This window comes from Pteronotus mesoamericanus, unplaced genomic scaffold (genome assembly GCF_021234165.1).
Source record: "Pteronotus mesoamericanus isolate MK-2021 breed Mesoamerican mustached bat unplaced genomic scaffold, CSHL_Meso_final contig_227, whole genome shotgun sequence".
NCBI classification, from domain to species: domain Eukaryota; kingdom Metazoa; phylum Chordata; class Mammalia; order Chiroptera; family Mormoopidae; genus Pteronotus; species Pteronotus mesoamericanus.
This window is the reverse complement of record NW_026555094.1, coordinates 617,688-636,887: the sequence shown is the minus strand read 5'-3', so window position 1 is coordinate 636,887 and position 19,200 is coordinate 617,688. Positions and strand designations below refer to the sequence as shown.

The 19,200-nt window shown below is 41.4% G+C and overlaps 1 protein-coding gene across 1 annotated transcript in view; it reads left to right on the top strand.

Annotated features, from left to right (window-relative positions):
* The window catches only part of DRP2 (dystrophin related protein 2), a 34,389-nt gene extending 16,643 nt beyond the window's left edge, over positions 1-17,746 (top strand). The window contains exons 13-22 of the mRNA XM_054572283.1: positions 1,189-1,346; positions 1,682-1,848; positions 3,696-3,807; positions 5,045-5,181; positions 5,488-5,553; positions 5,805-5,870; positions 6,702-6,845; positions 15,511-15,748; positions 16,896-17,016; positions 17,333-17,746. Coding sequence (XP_054428258.1) covers positions 1,189-1,346; positions 1,682-1,848; positions 3,696-3,807; positions 5,045-5,181; positions 5,488-5,553; positions 5,805-5,870; positions 6,702-6,845; positions 15,511-15,748; positions 16,896-17,016; positions 17,333-17,457 — 1,334 coding nt within the window. The 3' untranslated portion in view covers positions 17,458-17,746. The remainder of the gene's footprint in view (positions 1-1,188; positions 1,347-1,681; positions 1,849-3,695; positions 3,808-5,044; positions 5,182-5,487; positions 5,554-5,804; positions 5,871-6,701; positions 6,846-15,510; positions 15,749-16,895; positions 17,017-17,332) is intronic.
* Positions 17,747-19,200: the final 1,454 nt, after the last annotated feature.

The following is a 19,200-nucleotide window of genomic DNA, read 5'->3' as shown; positions in this document are numbered from 1 at the left end:
GGCAACTTCATCACAACAATGTGCCTGTTCATGCATCATTTCTCAAGCACGGGTTTTTGGTGAAACATCAAATCACCCAGGTGACTTACCCCTCTATTGCCAAGATTTGGTGCCCTGTAACTTTTGGCTTTCCCCAAAACTAAAATTGCCTTTGAAAGAGAAGAGATTTAAGATCATCCATGAGATTCAGGAAAATACAACATGGTAGCTAATGGCGTTTGGGAGAACTGTGTGAAGGGGAATGAGGTGTCATTTTCCTACGTACAGTATTTCTTGTATCTTCTGCCTTCTTCAATAAATGTCTCTATTTTTCATATTACATGGCTGTATACCTTCTGGACAGACCTCCTATTTCTTTCAACATTCCTTTGACATGGGGTGGACAATGATTATTTATCTTCAATTCACAAGTAAGGAAACTGCAGCATAGAGAGGTTCATGACTTAACTAAGGTTCTATAAGCTAGTCAGTAATGGATCCAGTACTAAAACCCAGGCCCTCTGTCTTCCATGTTTTTGTGTTTTCTAAGCCTTAGGTGAAGTGTGAAGCAGACAGACAATAATCTCTGGAGGAGGTTTTCTAAGGTTTGAGTGCTATGGGAGAGTTCCCACAAGGGCAGATATATCCCATATTCAAATATAAGTACCACAGCTTATTCTACAATCACTTAGAGATAATTCATAGATGATCAAGTGTTTTTAATTATCTCCTCTTTTTTGGATTATCTGTGTCAGTTTATCTTTCCATTTGTGTGAAGAATTGAGAAAACACTACGATATAAGCTAGGAGGGGATAAGGCAGACTAGCTGTAACTCATGTCCAGGTAACCCTAAATCCCACACCACTCATCCTGCTTCTTGAGAACCTGTTTTCCCAACTGTGTTTATCTGTGTCTGGCACTGCTCTCTCACCCAGTTTGCTCTTTGTCTTCATCTCTGTGTTCTCTCTTTCTGATGTTCTGTCTCTTTTGTCCATCTCACTTTTCCTCTCTGAACTCAGAGAATGCTCTTTTTAGAACTTTTGGGCTTCTAGAAGGTCAGGGATTGGCCTCTAGATATTCCAGTTTCAAAAGGCATTAGCTAAATCTATGTGGTCTTTCCCTGTCTTCTTTTTCTGCTCTTTCTCCCTGCACCATTCTCTGGCCATTCCTGCACTGGGGTTGGTCATGACTTATGGTGGGGCCAGCAGACCTCTTCAGCCAAGTAGCCAACTCAGGCAGCCAGTGTGACCAGCGCCACCTTGGTGTCCTGCTTCATGAGGCCATTCAGGTGCCCCGTCAGCTGGGGGAAGTGGCAGCCTTTGGGGGCAGCAATGTGGAGCCCAGTGTCCGTAGTTGCTTCCGTTTTGTGAGTATGGACCTGGGTAGGGTGGAAGGGAGGGATAATGGGAAAGAGGGTGGGAAGAAGGGAGGGAGAACTAAGAACGAGTCTTTTGATCTGAACTACTCACATATAAGGGAGTTTGTTGGGGTGGAACAGCAGGGCAGAGGGTTCCCTGCGTTTTTAGCGTCAGAGTCCTGCCAGAGAGGGTTCCAGTTCTGCTAGGACAGGACAGAAGGTAGACACCTCTGGAAAATAGACCAACCCAGGTCTTGTTAGTTCTGCTCTTTCTGAGGGCTGCCATTCTGAGGACAAGATACTCTGGGTCTCAGTCATTGCCATTGGGCTTCTTGTTTCCCTAGAGCACTGGGAAGCCAGTCATTGAAGCTTCGCAGTTCTTGGAATGGGTCAACTTGGAGCCCCAATCCATGGTGTGGCTAGCTGTTCTGCATCGGGTCACCATTGCAGAGCAAGTGAAGCATCAGACCAAGTGCTCTATCTGTAGGCAGTGCCCCATCAAGGGCTTCAGGTAGGTAAAACAATACCTGATAGAATAATAATAATTGTAAATAGGCCACGTTGCAAATAAATCATATATCACAAAAAATGTATTACCTAATTACATAAGTACAACTAATCTATTGTATGTTTTTATATATTGTTATAATTCTATTGCAGAATGTTTAACTTTTTAAACAATCTTAAATATTTTCTTTTGTTTTAGTTATATTATGAAATAGTCCAGACCTACAAAAATGTATAGACAAGCCAAATGTGGTGGGTGAGGGAACAGCACAGAAGGGGAAGTAATTTGCTTATGGTGTCCCAGAGAGCATTAAGTAGAGCCCAGAAACCCCAGCATACTGACATAAGAACATCTATGTACCAAATGGTATGCTGGCAAATGATTCACAACCGACTCTCCATGAAGCAATAAAGAAACCTAATTTGTAGTGTTTGCTGATTTCCAAGATGTAAATACTCTCACTATGACCAATGTCTGGCTACCTGCAGAGGTTGGAAAGAGATGCACAGTACTTCCGCCATGTAGATTAGACAAAACAACAAGTTTTGAATATTTATTACTTCCGTTTTTAATATTTTAATTTACTTAATTTTGACCTTATATAATTTATTTTTAAAATAATGGCTGTGCGCTGGCTGCTGTGGCTCAGTGGATTGGCCTGTGGACCAAAAGTTTGCTGGTTCAATTCCCAGTCTGGCACATGCCTTATTTGCATGCCAGATCCCCAGTTGAATGTGTGAGAGAGGCAACAATCAATGTTTCTCTTACACATCATGTTTCTCTCCTTCTCTTCTTCCTTTCTATTCTCTCTAAAAATAAAAGAATAAAAAATCTTTAATAGTAATAAACAAGTGGACACAGAGACCCTTTTAAAAATAAAAAATTAAAAAATAAAAATAATACAAAATAAAATAATGGCTGTATTTAACAACCAAGTTGGAAAATCCCTGAAATATTAACAATTGGTTCTTGCGAGCTATTGTGAGCCAGCTCCAGCAGCCCATAGCACATAACCACCACCAAGCTTAAGAAATAACATGTTATCACAATACATTTGAAGTTCCGCCTATTACATTCCTATCCTTCTCCCACAAGGAAATCACTATCCTAAAATTGGATTTCATAATACAATGCTTAATGTTTTGACTTTTTAAAGCACTAACACACACTCTCTTCACAACCACCATGCTTTTTATAAGCAAATGAGGCAAAGAGGTGGAATGTGACTTGATCAAGTTCACAGAGATGGTTATTATAGATCCAGGACCAGATGTTTGATCCTCTGACTTCTCTAAGTCTAGGCATTTCACCATTCTATATACTACTAGGCACAGGCAGCTCAGCCAGGCTTGGGAACAGGTTCTGAAGGGCTAGTCTATATCAGAATTATAATTTAATAATAATAATAATAAATATAATATAATAATAATAGTAATACTAGAGTTCTTATTAAAAAAAAAAAACTTTTGGAAATAACTTTCAGCTAACTTTCCCAGGGCTGGTAGAATAACTGGAAGAGTAATATACCACTACCTGTAAGATGAACACTTTGGGGTCATCCTTGCTTACAAAGCTATTTGGTATTGTGAGCAATTGATACCTGCACGCTTCCTTTTAAAAAAGATGGTAAGACCATGGTATTTCCCACACTTCATGGAGAATATATGTTCTATATAATAAGACTAATAATTTAGTAAGGACTCAGCTACTGCTATATATAGGAGGTTGAGCATATTATGGCTCCATGACACACCCCCATCTAATGTTTGTCTATATTTGTATATTAGGGGAATGGGGAAGTGACTGTGGTCCTTTGGATCCTCTGTCCTAATGCCTCTCCTCTCCCCAAGGTACCGGAGTCTGAAACAATTTAATGTGGACATCTGCCAGACCTGCTTCTTGACAGGCAGGGCCAGCAAAGGCAACAAGCTGCACTACCCCATCATGGAGTATTATACCCCGGTACGGAGCCTCCAGGCCAAGTAGGAGGGGGAGGCAGATCTCAGGTTCTGGGCCCTTGATCTACTTGGCCAAGCATTGGCTAAATGTATTCTATTCTCCTCGGGGGAGCATTCTCCCAACAAGCCTGATGATTCACCGGTTTGAGGGATTCAGACCTCTCTGTTCTTCCAGCAGAGCTTCTCCCTCACCAGGGCCACAGCTGGCTATAGCATCCCAGGAGCACTCTCAGCCATTTAAAAGACACTCATTATTTTCCTGCCTACAGAAGTTTCAGGAAAAAATAGAGTAAGACAGTTTCAGGCAATGAGCTTTCTGTTGCTCTCTTTAGTTTTTCCCTTCTAGTTTCTTATATTGCTCCTATCACCTGGTCTTTACCTGCTACTTTGTCATTGTTTCCATCTCTTCTAGTCAATACCAAAGTTTGTCCTCAAATTAATTACTCAGTCTCTTGGGAGGAATCGGGGTATTCTCTTTACCTGGATCCCAATTACACTTGGTTTTCTTTGGAAACCATGCCCTTCATAGCCACCAGAGTCCAAATTGGTCAGCAGCCACAGAATTTCTGCCCAACTACAGATTTGGCTGCCTGAGCTGACTCTGCTTCCTCAACTCCTTTATCCTTTTCTGTCCCACAGATATTCTCAAAGCCCCAAGCATATGCACCGTTCCCCCTACTGCTCTCTCCCACCCTGCCTCCCCATCTTTCAACCAGTTTCCCCACAATCCATCCCTCCAAGTTGTTCCCTTGTCCAAATTCTGTTGGTACAGAAACATGCAACCTAGTAGGAAGAGGGACCTTGCCCTTTCTTTTTCTTTCATTATCATTTTAAACTAAATGCTATAAAAGCCATACATGGAAAAGGGGCTCAAAATGGTAAACTGATAATCCTCTTCCTCCTGCTCATCTATGTTGCTATAATTTATGTAAATGAGATTTTTAAAGTGAACAAATATGTGCTTATTGTAGAAGATTCAAATTATATGAGGTGTTTAAAGTATAAAATGAAAGACCTCTCTCCTCAGCCTGGTCTTCACCCCTCTGGTCTGACTTCTCAGAGGCAGCCAGTGTTCCCAGTTTGGGATGTGTCCTTTTGGACTTTTTTCTAGGAGCAGGGTGTGGTAGGCATGAACAAGAGTGGAAGATTAGTCACATATCTTGCTCTAGAGGAGCAGCCACACCTACCCCATCATATTCCAAAGCCTTTAAGGTGAGTTCTTCTACACTGTTTCCCCTCAGACCACATCCAGTGAGAACATGAGGGACTTTGCCACAACCTTAAAGAACAAATTCCGTTCAAAGCATTATTTCAGCAAACACCCTCAGCGAGGTTATCTGCCTGTACAATCAGTGCTGGAGGCTGACTACAATGAGACGTGAGTACCAGTGGTTGGACAGGGGCTGTGGGCAGCCTTGATGAGCCTGGGTATGTGAAGGGGCTGAGAGCCATGTGGTCCAGGAGAGTGATCCAGAGCAAACCCGCCTAGTGATAGGACAGTTCAATTTAGGCCTGACGAAGAATTAGGCCTGAGAACTAGACCCTGTACATCCAGCCTCTGTATCCTGTTCCCATCAGCTCTTGCCCATCTCACTAATTTAGGAAGGGGGATGGTAGCGGTAAGGAAACAGGCTGCCCTGCTGCCCAGTCTTTAGTCCTCTGAGTCTTTGCTGCTTTCTTCTAGGCTGGCTTCTTCCCCGAGGTTACCACATGCTGACACACACTCCCGCATTGAGCATTTCGCCAGCAGGTACCACCAGGTTTGGGGGAGAGGAATTGTAAGGAGTCTCATGGGGAAGGGGTTTTCAGTTGGGGCAAAGAGAAAGAAGTCAGGCCAGGGGGACATGCACAGTGGGGTATGTGGCAGCCACCAAGGCCCAACACTTAGGTATGGTTGGGGCAGCCTCCAAAACTGATGATTCTACTGTGGGATTAGAGTCCTTGAGATGAAAACAAGCCCCCCACCCTGTTTTCCCCTCTGTCCCTGTTCTTTTTTCCCAGGCTTGCTGAGATGGAAAGTCAAAATTGCTCCTTCTTTAATGACAGCCTGTCCCCAGATGACAGCATGTGAGTTTTCACAGCTGCTTCTTTTCCAAAATTTCTACCTCTCTTTAGGATTCTTCTGCCACTATTTATTTGGAAAGAGTATATCTTTAAGGGGAGGAGGGCTTGGTGATTAGGGTCTTTGACTAAGGAAGGAAAGCTGCTTTCTGGGCACAGTATTTAGTAAGAGAAAAAGTCTGCCCTCTATCAAGTGAGTAGGGAAAATGAATGATATACTACCTCCCTGTCACATCCTTCTATGCCCAGATTTGAGGGAAGAAGAATACACTCTCATCTAACTTTGCAGAAGTGAACCATTCTTATGCTCAGGATGCCAAAGCCCCAGCTAGTGCCCCAGCAACCCTAGGGAGACAGCAGGGACTTGACTGAAGTGTGTCCAGAGAGAGTCTCTGTTGCTGAGCCCCAAGAAATGGCCCTTAATCTCTAGGAAGGTACCTGCCCACTCAGAGGGCCTAAGGGCTGCTAGTTACATGGATCAATCTGGCCCTGATTGTGATTCAGGCAGGCAGTGATCCCCCTGGGAGTGGGGAAAAGAAGGGTAGGCAAGGGGAAGGAATAGCACAAAATGGAAATCATTTCCCAGGGGGCTTTAAGTAGAAATCAGAAGCCCCAGCATACAGAAAACCCTGTCTCCTACTGTACCCAACCATGACCTCTGCCACCTTTGAATACTTCCATCCCTCTTAAGCCTCTTTTCCCTCTCTACAAGACTTAAAAGAGAATCTTCCACCATGCATCTCCTGAGGCCTGAGTTGGGAGCTGAGAACACATGCCCTGAGCTGTTTCTAGGTACAGTGACTGGCCATCTCCTTTCCTTTCCCCATACCCATGCAGAGATGAGGACCTGTATCTGCTGCGGCACTCCAGCCCCATTACAGACCAGGAACCAGGTTTCGGACAGCACGCTTCATGTAGCATGGCCACAGAAAGCAAGGGGAAGCTAGAGAAGATCCTGGCCCACTTAGAGGATGAGAACCGGTGGGTGTGGTGACGGCATAGATCTATGTGGGTTCTAGGGTCAGTTAAATTCAAGTCCTGGCAATTCCACATCCTAGCTATGTGGCCTCAAACATGCTATATTCTGTGATTTTCCACTTCTTCATCTGTAAAATGGGGATGATGGTAGTTACCTCTCTCTTATGGGCACTTGTGAAGATCAAATGATCAGGCATATAATGCATTAGCCAGTGCCTGGCTTAAAGTAACTATTAAGTAAGTGCTAGTGATTCTAGTAATTACTTGAATCCCTTTAACTCAACCCAAATATTTTCAAGTACCCACTGGATGCAAGCAGAAAGAATACAAACCCAGAGAATACAGAAGGGCATACATGTCTCTTTCCTCAAGGAATTTTCAAGGTTGGAATGGAAGAGATACTAAGAACTTAGTGAAAATAATAAGAGGAAGATAACACTGCATAGCACATTTGAGGACTGGAAGAGAGAAGGCGAAGAAGTATTCATGGTAGCAAGGGCCTGAGGAGGGTCTAAGCCACTTTGGGGGCATGCAATAGAATCCATAGTTCCCTTAGAACACTGCTTCTCAAACAGTAGTGAGCATACATGTCACTTGGGCAACTTGGTAAAATGCAGAGATTTTGATTCACAGGCCTCTCTTCTGGCCTGAGTTCCTGCATTTCTAACCAGTTCGCAGGGCATGCCCATGCCACTGACCCAAAGACTGTACTTGGAGTTGCAAGTCCTTAGAACAGGGCCAGTTTGTGAAGTGTTTGTTACTCATTCAAAATAAGTTAAATACAGAAAGAGAGAGTAAACTTTTAGAAACTCTTATAGCAATTTTACATTGCCATGACATTCCAGCAGATAATTGGTGGACTTGTCTTCATTGAATTTGGTATAGACCAATTTGACTGTTGTTGAATTTGCATGGCAAGTCATGTATGGTATGAGCTGTGTACTAGCACATTCAGATCACATATTGGTCCACAGTGGATTGAAAAATTCCTCTGGTATTTCATTATGGATAATTTTATTTATAATTTAATTTATTTTCAATTATAGTTCACAAAATATTTATTTCAGGTAAACAACAGTTATTAAACATTTATGTAACTTACAAAGTGATCACCCCAATAAGCCTTCACTACAGATAGTTTGAGGAGCATTGCATTAGAGCAGCGGTGGGCAGGCCCTAGTAAGCAATGGGGAGAAAAGAATTCTGTTGCAGAGAGAAAGAGAGGGAGAAAGAGAGAGAGAAGAAAAAAGTGATATCCCCCAAAGTAGACCATCTTTTTGGAATCTGTTTTCCTGAACTCAACATGGGTGTTCAAAATGTGCCAAAGGCAAAGGTAGTTGACAGAAGAGGCAAGATGGATGATATTTTGTTTATGTTATATCTTCTAAAAATCTAAAAATGGAGTAGGTGAGTCAGTGGCCCGAATGCCTCATTTTTTGCACTCTGTGTGTCTACCTGACTGTAAGGTCAGAAGTAATCTCTAAAGCAGCACTTTAAAGCCCTAAGACATTTGTTATATGAAATGTCAGCTCATTCTGCTCTGAAGCCCAAGGATGGCAGATTACATGAAATATGTGCTACAGAGGAAGTGGATACATATGGCCATTCACCCAAGAACATGACTAGGGTGGGGGTTAGGATAGGAGAGCCAAAGGATAGCTCACACCTAAATAAGAAGGGTAATTTGATGGACTTAATTGATAAATACAGAACCTTTCAGCCCAAAGAAGCAAAATACACATTCTTTTAAAATGCACATGGAACATTTTCAAAGATAGACCACATGATAGGACACAAAACAAGCTTCAGTGAACTTAAGAAAATTGAAATCATATCAAGCATTTTCTCAAACCTCAAAGGCTTGAAACTAGAAACCAACCTCAAGAAAAAAAAAAACTCAAAAACAGTCAAATTCATGGATACGGAATAACGTTATTAAACAATGAATGGGTTAACAATAAGATCAAGGGAGAAATCAAAAAGTTTCTGGAAACAAATGAAAATGAACACACAACAGCCCAAAACCTATGGGACACAGCAAAGGCAGTCCTGAGAAGGAAATTCATAGCAGTACAGGTGTACCTAAAAAAGATAGAAACAATTCAAATAAATTATCTAATGCTCCAGGTTGGAGAACTGGAGAAACAACAACAAACAAAGCACAGAGAGAATTGAAGGAAATAACCAAGATCAGAGCAGAATTAAATGACAGAGACTAAAAAACAATTCAAAGGATCAATGAATCTAAGAGCTGATTCTTTGAATAGATAAACAAATTGATAAACATTTAACCAGACTCATCAAGAAAAAAAGAGAGAAGACCCAAATAAATAAAACCAGAAACCAAAGAGGAGAAATTACAACCGATACAACAGAAAAACAAAGGACTGTAAGAAACTACTACCAACAACCATTTGCCCAGAAATTTGAAAACCTATGTGAAATGGACAAATTTCTAGAAATATATAATCTCCAAAGCTGAATAAAGAAGAAGCAGAAAGTCTGAACAGATTGAAAACAGCTGGTAAAATTAAAGCAGTAATCAAAAAACTCCCAGCACACAAAAGCACTAGACTGTACAGTTTCACAGGAGAATTTTACATAAATTTAAGGAAGAACTAACCTCAATTATTCTCAAAATATTACAAAAATCCAAGAAAATGGAAGACTCCAAAACTCTTTTTATGAGGCCAGTATCATCTTAATCTCAAAACCTGATAAAGACACAACCAAGAAAGAAAACTGCAGACCAATATTACTGATGAACATAGACGCTAAACTCCTCAACAAAATATTGGCAAACTGCATCCAGCAATACATTAAAAAGATCATCCACCATGATCAAGTGGGATTCATCCCAAGGATGCAAGGATGGCACAATATGCACAAATCAATAAATGTGATACATCACATAAACAAAAAGAAGGAAAAAAATCACATGATCATATCAATAGGTGCTGAAAAAACATTTGACAAAGTACAGCACCCATATTTATGATAAAAAAGTCAGCAAAGTGGGAATAAATGGAATATATCTCAGCATAATAAAGGCCATATATGAGAAACCTATTGCCAAAATTATACTCAACAGACAAAAACTAAAAGTTTTCCCACTAAGACAAGGAACAAGACAGGGGTATCTACTTTCACCACATCTATTTAACATAGTTCTGAAAGTTGTAGCCACAGTTATCATACAAGAAAAAGAAATAAAAGACATCCAAATTGTAAAGGAGGAAATAAAGCTGTCATTTTTTGCAGAATACATGACAGTGTATATAGAAAACGCTATAGGGAGAATGAAGTTGATGGAGGAGTGAGTGGAAGTCACACTGACCTTCTCCCAGGACTAATCTGGAATTACAGTTAAGTTGTGGAGAACTCACCTGGAACAAACAACTGAACAATAGCGAGAGAGGAGCCTTAGAACCTCAGAGACAGAAAAATCAGCTTTAGCACAATCTAACTGGTAAGGATTGTGGTAGAGTCTCAGGAAGGTGGGCGGGGTGGCAGCACCAGAAGAATATTGAAATAGCCAGTTGGATCCCCCTGAGAAGAATGAGGTCTAAATCATAAGTGGGGATCTCCAGCCTACAGCACCAGAGCCCAAAAAGTACACAGATAACAACCAGCTGCAAAAAGCGTCAGGGTTACTCTCTGCCAGAGGCAGGTGATTGGGACGCAAAGAGCCATTTAAAGTGCCAACGCATACATTATTATTTGCAGCTACTTACCCTGGGCACCGGCAAAGGTGAGGGCAGAGTGGGATAGAGAATCCTGAAGAGAGACTGGGGAAGAAGGCTTTGGGGAGAGAACTGAGAGAGTACCCGGCAAGATCCTGGTGCTGACTCATCCCCCAGATGGCAGTAGCCACGTTGCTCAAGCAGACCACTCCCCTGAGCAGCAACAGCAGGAGAGGACCCAATAACACCACCCCCAGAAGGGACTCTACCCCGCCTTGTGATGCCTAAGCTGGCCTGTTGAGTGCAGAGTGACTAGCTTAATAGCTGAAGGAGACAGCCACAGACAGTAGATTCCTGGAAGTCTCCAACAGACTGCTTATGGTCAGACAGAGTCAACATCTGACATCATCAGAGGCAGATCCAGAAAGAAAAAACAGTGGTCTCTTACCATAGAATTTCACATCACAAAGCCAGGAAATCAAGACAGATCAATTTAAGAAGATGAAGCAAAAAAGAGGAGTCTTGCAAATAATGGGAAGACATAGGAACACCCCCCTAGTCTAACGGAAAGGAGGAATCCCCACAAAAAGAACTAAATGAAATAGAGACAAGTAAACTTTATCAAATCAGATATTGAGTTCAAAACAACGGTTTTAAGGAAGCTCAATGAGCTCAGTGGCCCCAGAGAGAACTACAAAAAACTACATGGAAACTACAAGGAACTTATTGTAAATTATATCAGCATGAAAAAGGACATAGAAACTATCAATAAGAGACAAGACGAAATGAAGAATACAATTTCTGAATTGAAGAACACAGTAGAAGGAATCCAAAGCAGACTAGATGAAGCAGAGGAAAGACTCAGCAAGCTGGAAGATAAGGTAGAAAAAAGCTCCCAGAAAGAAAAAGAAAATGAGAAAATACTCAAAAAGAATGAAGAGTCATTGAAGGAAATGCAGGACAACCATAAACATAATAATATCCATATAATAGGGATACCAGAAGGAGAAAAGGACGAAGGGATAGAGAACTTTTTTGAAAAAGTCATGATGGAAAACTTGCTTAATTGAAGGAGAGAAAAAGTCACACAAGTCCAGGAAGCACAGAGGGTCCCCTTCAGGAGGAACCCAATGAGGCCCACTCCAATACACATCATCATTAAAATGGCACATATCATAGACAAATAGAGAATCCTAAAGCAAGCAAGGGAGAAACAGATAGTAACATAAAAGAGAGCCCCGATACAGCTAGCAGCTGACTTCTCTACGAAACCCTGCAAGCCAGAAGGGACTGGCAAGGAATATTCCAAGTAATGAAAAGCAAAGGCCTGCAACCAAGACTACTCTACCCAGCAAGACTCTCAATTAAAATGGAAGACGAAGTAAGGAGTTTCTCAAACAAACAAAAAAAAAATGGCTAAAAGAATACATCTCCACCATACGAGCACTGCAAGATATGCTAAAGGGACTGCATTAAAAAGATGAAGAAAAAGAGTCTATGAATACCCAGTTCCTCTCACAGTCACCAATACTTGATATTACCAATATTTTAATACTTATTAATCTGATTGTGGCAATGATGTGCTATTTTAATTGTGACTTTAGTATTTGTTGAAACTAAATCTGCTTTTTTTATATTTCTTGACTATTTCTATTTTTAAAAAAAGCTTTAAATGACTTTTAGGTATTCTTTTTCTATTTTGATTAAATGTTTTGTACAATTTTTTCCCTAAAACAAAAAAACAAAAAAACAAAAAACCCCAACTATTAAGCCTTCTTTAGATGTGTTGCAAGTACTTTCCTATTGTATTACTTGTCCTTTAACTTTTTTATAAATATATTACTAGATAGTCTTAAATGTTTAATATAGTCATATTGTCAATATTTTACTTTATAGCTTCTTGGTTTGACTATTTTACTTCAAGGTAAGAAAAATACTAGTTTGTATTTTCTCCTAAAACTCCTTAGATTTTACATATTGATTTTTAACTCACCTGAATATTTTTTGTACATTGTGTGAAATATGGCTCTACATTTGTTTTATTTCAAGTAATAGCGGTCCGTGCACCTTATTTGTGAAATAAGCTTTACTTTCCACATTGATTCAAAATAACAATTTAATTATATATTACATTGTTAAACAGATATATACATTTGTTTCTAGAATGCTCATTTTATTTCATTGATCTACTCGATTATTTCTGTGCAGGTGTCATGTTTTAATTGCTGAGACTTTATAATGAATTTAAGTTGTTTAGTATTTTATAATAGATTTTTACATTTAAAAAATAAGTAAATTCAATCTGCATTTAAGAAAAGAAGAAAGAGAGAAAGAAAGAAGGACTCCTACTTTTTGCAACAACATGGATGGAACTGGAGAATATTAGGCTAAGTGAGATAAGCCAGTCGGTGACAAATACCATATGACCTCACCTATAAGTGGACTGTATTCAACAAAATAATCCACAGGCATGGAAACATGGAGCAGACTGAAAGTGACCAGAGGGGATGGGGAAGGAGGACAATTGTTGAAAAAAAAAGGAGAAGGAACTAGAAAAATAACATTTATGAATGTTCCATGGACATGGACAGAAGAGTGGGAATTGACTGTGTGAGCCGGGGACTGGGTGAGATGGGTGGAGGAGGGCATAGGGGGAACAATTGGGACAACTGTAATGAATGAACATGATTTAAAAATAAAAAATGTTATAAAATAATAAAAATAAAAATAAAAAAAGAAAGAAAATCCTATAGACTCCACCAACAAAACTGCTAAACCTAATAAGTGAATTTGGGAAAACAGCAGGATACAGTCAATATTCAGAAATTGAACGCATTTTTATACACCAACAATGAAATATCACAAACAAAAATTAGGGGAAAAATCCCATTTGCTAAAGCAACAAGAAAAATAAAGTACCTAGGAATAAACTTAACCAAGGAGGTAAAAGACCTGTACTCAGAAAACTACACAACACTGAAGAAAGAAATTAAGGAAGATACAAATAAATGGAAGCATATACCATGTTCATGGATTGGAGGAATTAACATCATCAAAATGTCCATAGTACTGAAAGCAATTTATAGATTCAACACAATCCCTATTAAAATACCAATGACATACCTCAAAGACATAGAGAAAACATTTCAAAAGAGTATGTGGAACCACAAATGACCCCAAAAAGCCGCAGCAATTTTGAGAAAGAAGAACAAAGTAGGAGGGATCACAATACCTGACATCAAACTATATTACAAGTCCACTGTAGTCAAAATAGTCTGGTACTGGCATAAGAAGAGACACATAGAATAGTGGAACAGAATAGAGAGCCCAGAAATAAACCCATGTCTCTATGGTCAATTATTATTTGACAAAGGGGGCAGGAGCATAAAATGGAGTAAAAATAGCTTCTTCATCAAATGGTGTTAGGATATCTGGACAGCTACATCCAAAAAAATGAAACTTGAGCACCAACTTACACCATACACAAAAATAAACTCAAGATGGATAAAAGACTTCTAATTGATGACACCATAAAAGCCCTAGAGGAGAACATAGGCAGGAAATTCTCAGATATTCCACGCAGCAATATTTTCACCAATATGTCCCCTAGAGCAAGGGATATAAAAGAAAGAATAAATAAATGGGACTTCATCAAATTAAAAAGCTTCTGCATGGCTAAAGAAAACTTTAGCAAAATGAAAAGCTACTAACCATATGGGAAAATATATTTGCCAATGATACCTCAGACAAGGGTTTGATCTCCAAAATATATAAAGAACTCACACAACTCCACACCAGGAAGACAAACAATCCAATTAAAAAATAGGCAAAGGACCTGAGGAGACACTTCTCCAAGGAGGACATACTGAGGGCCCATTGACACATGAAAGTATGCTCAACATCACTAGCCATCAGAAAGATGAAAATTAAAGTCACAATGAGATACCACTTCACACCATTCAAAATGGCCATCATCAACAAATCAACAAACAAGTGCTAGCGAGGCTGTGGAGAAAAGGGAACCCTAGTACACTGTTGGTGGGAATGCAGACTCGTGCAGCCACTCTGGAAAACAGTATGGAATTGCCTCAGAAAACTAAAAATGGAACTTCCTTTTGACCCAACCATTCCACTGCTGGGATTATACCCTAAGAATCCTGAAACACCCAATCAAAAGAACCTATATACCCCAATGTTCATAGCAGCACAATTTACAATAGCCAAGTGTTGGAAGCAACCTAAGTGCCCATCAGTAAATGAGTGGATCAGCCCTGGCTGGTGTGGCTCAGTGGATTGAGCGTGGGCCTGCAAACCAAAGGATTGCCAATTTGATTCTCAGTCAGGGCACATGCCTGGGTTGCAGTCCAGGTCCCCATTTGGGGGTGCACAAAATACAACTACACATTTGTGTTTCTCTCCCTCCTTCTCCCTCTGTTCCCCTTTCTCTAAAAATAAATAAAATCTTAGAAAAAAGTAAATGAGTGGACCAAAAAACTATGGTCCATTTACACAATGAAATGCTATGCGGCAGAACGAAAGAAGCAACTCCTACCTTTCCCAACGCATGGATGTAACTGGAGAGCATTATGCTAAGTGAAATAAGCCAGGCAGTGAAAGGGAAATACCATATGATCTCACCTATAAGTGGAACCTAATCAACAAAACAAAGAAGCATGCAAAATATAACCAGAGACATGGAAATAAAGAACAAACTGACAGTGACCAGAGGGGATGGAGAGGGGTATAACGGGGTGCGGGGAGAAGAGGAAGGGTGTAGTCAAGGAAACTGTATAAAGGACCCAACAATGGAGGGAGGATTGAGTGTGGGACGTGGGTGGGCAGGGCAGGGGAGAGCAATGGGACAAAAGTGGGGACAACTGTAATTGAACAACAATAAAGTTTTGTTTATAAAGAGGGGTCATTTGAGTCATGGACAGTCAACCCTTCATTCGGGCCATAGACCTTGACCTCTTTGTCATTGGCAGGATTCTCCAGGGAGAGCTGAGGCGCCTGAAGTGGCAGCATGATGAGGCTGCTGAGGCACCTGGTTTGGCAGAAGGCACTGCAGAGGTAGCACAGGACCACCACAATGAGGAGCTTCTGGCTGAGGCCCGGATCCTTCGGCAGCACAAGAGCCGCCTGGAGACACGCATGCAGATCCTTGAAGACCACAACAAGCAGCTAGAGTCCCAGCTGCAGCGCTTAAGGGAACTGCTCCTGCAGGTGAGGCTGAAGCCAGGAGAAAAGCCAAAGCAGCCCCTACAGGGGCTAGAGGTAGGGAGCTGAGGAGTGTGACAATAGGGAGGAAAGAAAGCACCTTAGCCATGACTGTTAGATGACCTTCTGAAGTGAACTGACCTGATAATTGGGGAAGGTCAGGAAGGGAAGGTCTGGTATGTCACATTTCTTGGCCAATTCCCTTCCATCTAGCTTTCACTCCACCCTCGTGCATTACTCTCAAGTCACTGTAAGGCCTGGGGCAGAGGAAGGACTTCTGAGAGCTCACTTCCTTGTAACCTATTTGAGTATGGTATTGAAAGAACAAAACTCAAAAAGCCATTCATCCAAAATGTTGATTTTGCTGGAAAAAAGCAAGCTTGGACATGCTTGGCAAGAGAAAGATTTTTGCTATGCTGGGAGCTCTTGTTACTTTTTGTCTCCTTCTTCTTTGAGAGGTAGTATGTATGATACAGTGTAGCTCTGGAGTCAGACTGTCCTGTGTTTGAATGTGGCTCTGCCAATTATTGGCTGTAAAGTGTTAGGAAAGTTACTTAGCTTCACTAAGCTCTAGTACCTTCCCTCATCTATCAAACAGGGATATAATATGCAAAGTTCATGGAATTGTGGTAAACATAAAATGAAATAATGCATTTAAAGAATTTAGCACAATACAGGAATATAATAAACACTTGATAAATATTACCTATTATCATTACACATACAGGGTGATACCACACCCTTCCTCTTCCCCAGATCCTCCAAGGGATGACCTCTAGATGCCTGGAGGTCTCTCACATATGATATGTTATGAACTGAAGATCAGATGTGCAACTCTACACTTCTACAGAGAATTGGGTTTTAAACAGCTTAATTGTAGCTGAAATGACAGCAAGAGACCTTTAGGTGCAATACCATTCTTATAAGAACTGGGAGACTTTGACACATGTTGAAGAAGGAATGTAACTGATAATCGAATATTCTAAGACATTTCCCCAAACAGGAGGCCACTGTTTGGGCACTACCAAAGTTTCTTGAAGTCCAAGGGCAAAGAGAAGGGCATGAGGTCTCTAAAGCCCCTTCTAAGTTCAGGAGTATGTCAAATAAGGTCAGGAAGGCAAAGTCATTTATGTCATGCATTACCTCTTGTTAGCCACCCACCGAATCAGATGGCAATGGCTCTGCAGGCTCGTCCCTAGCTTCCTCTCCACAGCAGTCAGAAGGCAGTCACCCCCAGGAGAAGGGACAGACCACTCCAGACACTGAGGCTGCAGGTGAGTTCCCGCAGCCCTTTCCAACCCCTTACTCCATGCTTTGTCCTGCCCCAGAGCTCCTGCCTAAGGTTCTGCTAGGGCTGGGTCTGGTTTCTCCTCATGACTTTGAGCTTAGCATCAGAAATGATTGCCTTACTGATGGATTCATTCGTTTATTCTACACATGTATATTGAGCACCTCCCATGTACTATACATTGTGCCCAGAAGACAAAAATGCTGTGGGTTTACCCATCAGTTGGTGGTGCCCTACCTCAGCCCCTTGGCCTCATTAGGGAATCTCTAGTTCCCTTTAAAAATTTCTATTTTTCAACACAGATGATGTTGGATCAAAGAGTCAAGATGTCAGCCTGTGCTTGGAGGACATCATGAAGAAACTTCGTCATGCCTTCCCCAGTGTGCAAAGCTCTGATGTGACTGCCAACACCTTGCTGGCCTCTTGATGGAGCCAGAACCCCATCCTATAGACCATAGTCCTCTCCCAGGTCTGTCAAAGCCTTCTCTCAACCTTCACCCAAACTTTCCAGTGCCCACTGGCCCCACATTTCTCAGCCAGTGTTATCTGGGCTCTGGGTAGCAGCAGGGATCTGGTGGTATGTGAGGTGGGTGTGTGAGGGCCAAGGAGGGGAGAGGCATGATTCCTCTGACTCTAAAAATGTGCCCTTGAATCCTCAAGTTTGAGACTTGTTCCTTAAGTACACTTCTGTTGTAGTCCAGGATACCACTTGGAAGTCATTCAGATGGGGAGCAAAGAAGCTGCCTTGCAGAGCAAAGCAGTGCTTGCTGTTGCCTTTCCCTCTCCATGGAATTATGGAGATTGGGAAGCCTATTGACCCCCAGGTTTCAGCATTATGAATCCACAGGGGTTAGCTCTACTCTCTAGCCCAACTCAGGGAGGTAAAAGGGCATCCCTGAGACACCTCCTCTCCATCAAAAATCTGGGCAGCATGTGTCATATTACTTCAGCTCAAAGGCATATCTCTAGCCATCCTGATGCTACCTAGCTGTTGTTTTCTCCTCAAATATCTTCAGTTCCTCTGCCTCAGTCCCTGGCAGACCTTCCTCAAGGGGGGAAATGTTCATTCTGGTTCCTATTTCTACCTTTCATGTGGAAAAATTAAAGAATTACTTACGGGCTTAGGTTTTTGTTTTACCCCTGAGCCTCCTCTATCTTGAGGGCCTCAGCATCCTGAGAGACCAGCAGCTGAGTGGCTCTGAAAATCCAACTTAAGCAACCCTGGGCTCTTCTGAGTTTGCCCTCACAGCCCTTGGGGAGAAGCAGTAGCTTACTCAGCAAAGGGGACTTGCTCTCCTTGGGTGAGAAAGGAGCATCCACATGCTAGTCTGGAGGAATGTGACTGTCCAACACCCTTGCTTCTTTTAAACTGAATTGGATGAGGTACCTGATTTTCCCCAGCTAATCCTAAGGCAGATGCATTAGGCCACCATGAATAGCGGCCTGTTTATAAGATCCACTCTCCACTTTCCACACAGGCAAGAGCATGGCCTTCCTTTGCAGAAAACTATTCTTTATAACTCTGGAAGGTGAACCCAAACCTCAGACTCAACTAGTTCTTCCTAGACAACATATATCATAATCCGTTTATCTGGAAATTGTTCAGGGTAGATAGTGGGGAGAGGGGGAGTGAGCCTGGTAACTTTGAACCTAGTCAGAGCCTACATAAGCAGCTTTCTTTCAAAAGGAAGCTGCATAACCTAGAGCCCTGAAACTGACTTCATTTGCTTAAGTTTATATACATACATATTTATCCTACATACCTACTGTACATCAGTATACCCCTGGCCTCATTCACACATTAAATTCTAATACCTCTTGAAGTATTAATGTTCTGCCTTGCTCTTTGTAAGCCCAAGCCTCTGGTTAAACAGCTAGATACATTCTGCCTGCTCCCCTATGATGTCTCTCCATTCATGTTTGGAGTGTGCTGTCTTCAAGACCAAAGCAACAGAAGCCTATGGTCACAGAAGAATCTAACAGAATCACTCTTTTCTCTTTACTCACTCCAAATCTTGTTCCCTTGAGACCTGGGCATTGGATGAATTTTCCCAGGGTCCTCTAAACAATGGTTCAGGTACCAAAATAGAGAAAATCCAAACTTTACCTACGCCATACAGAAAAGAAGTAACAAATAGGCTTTTATTAACCTTTGTCAGGCTAAGACACA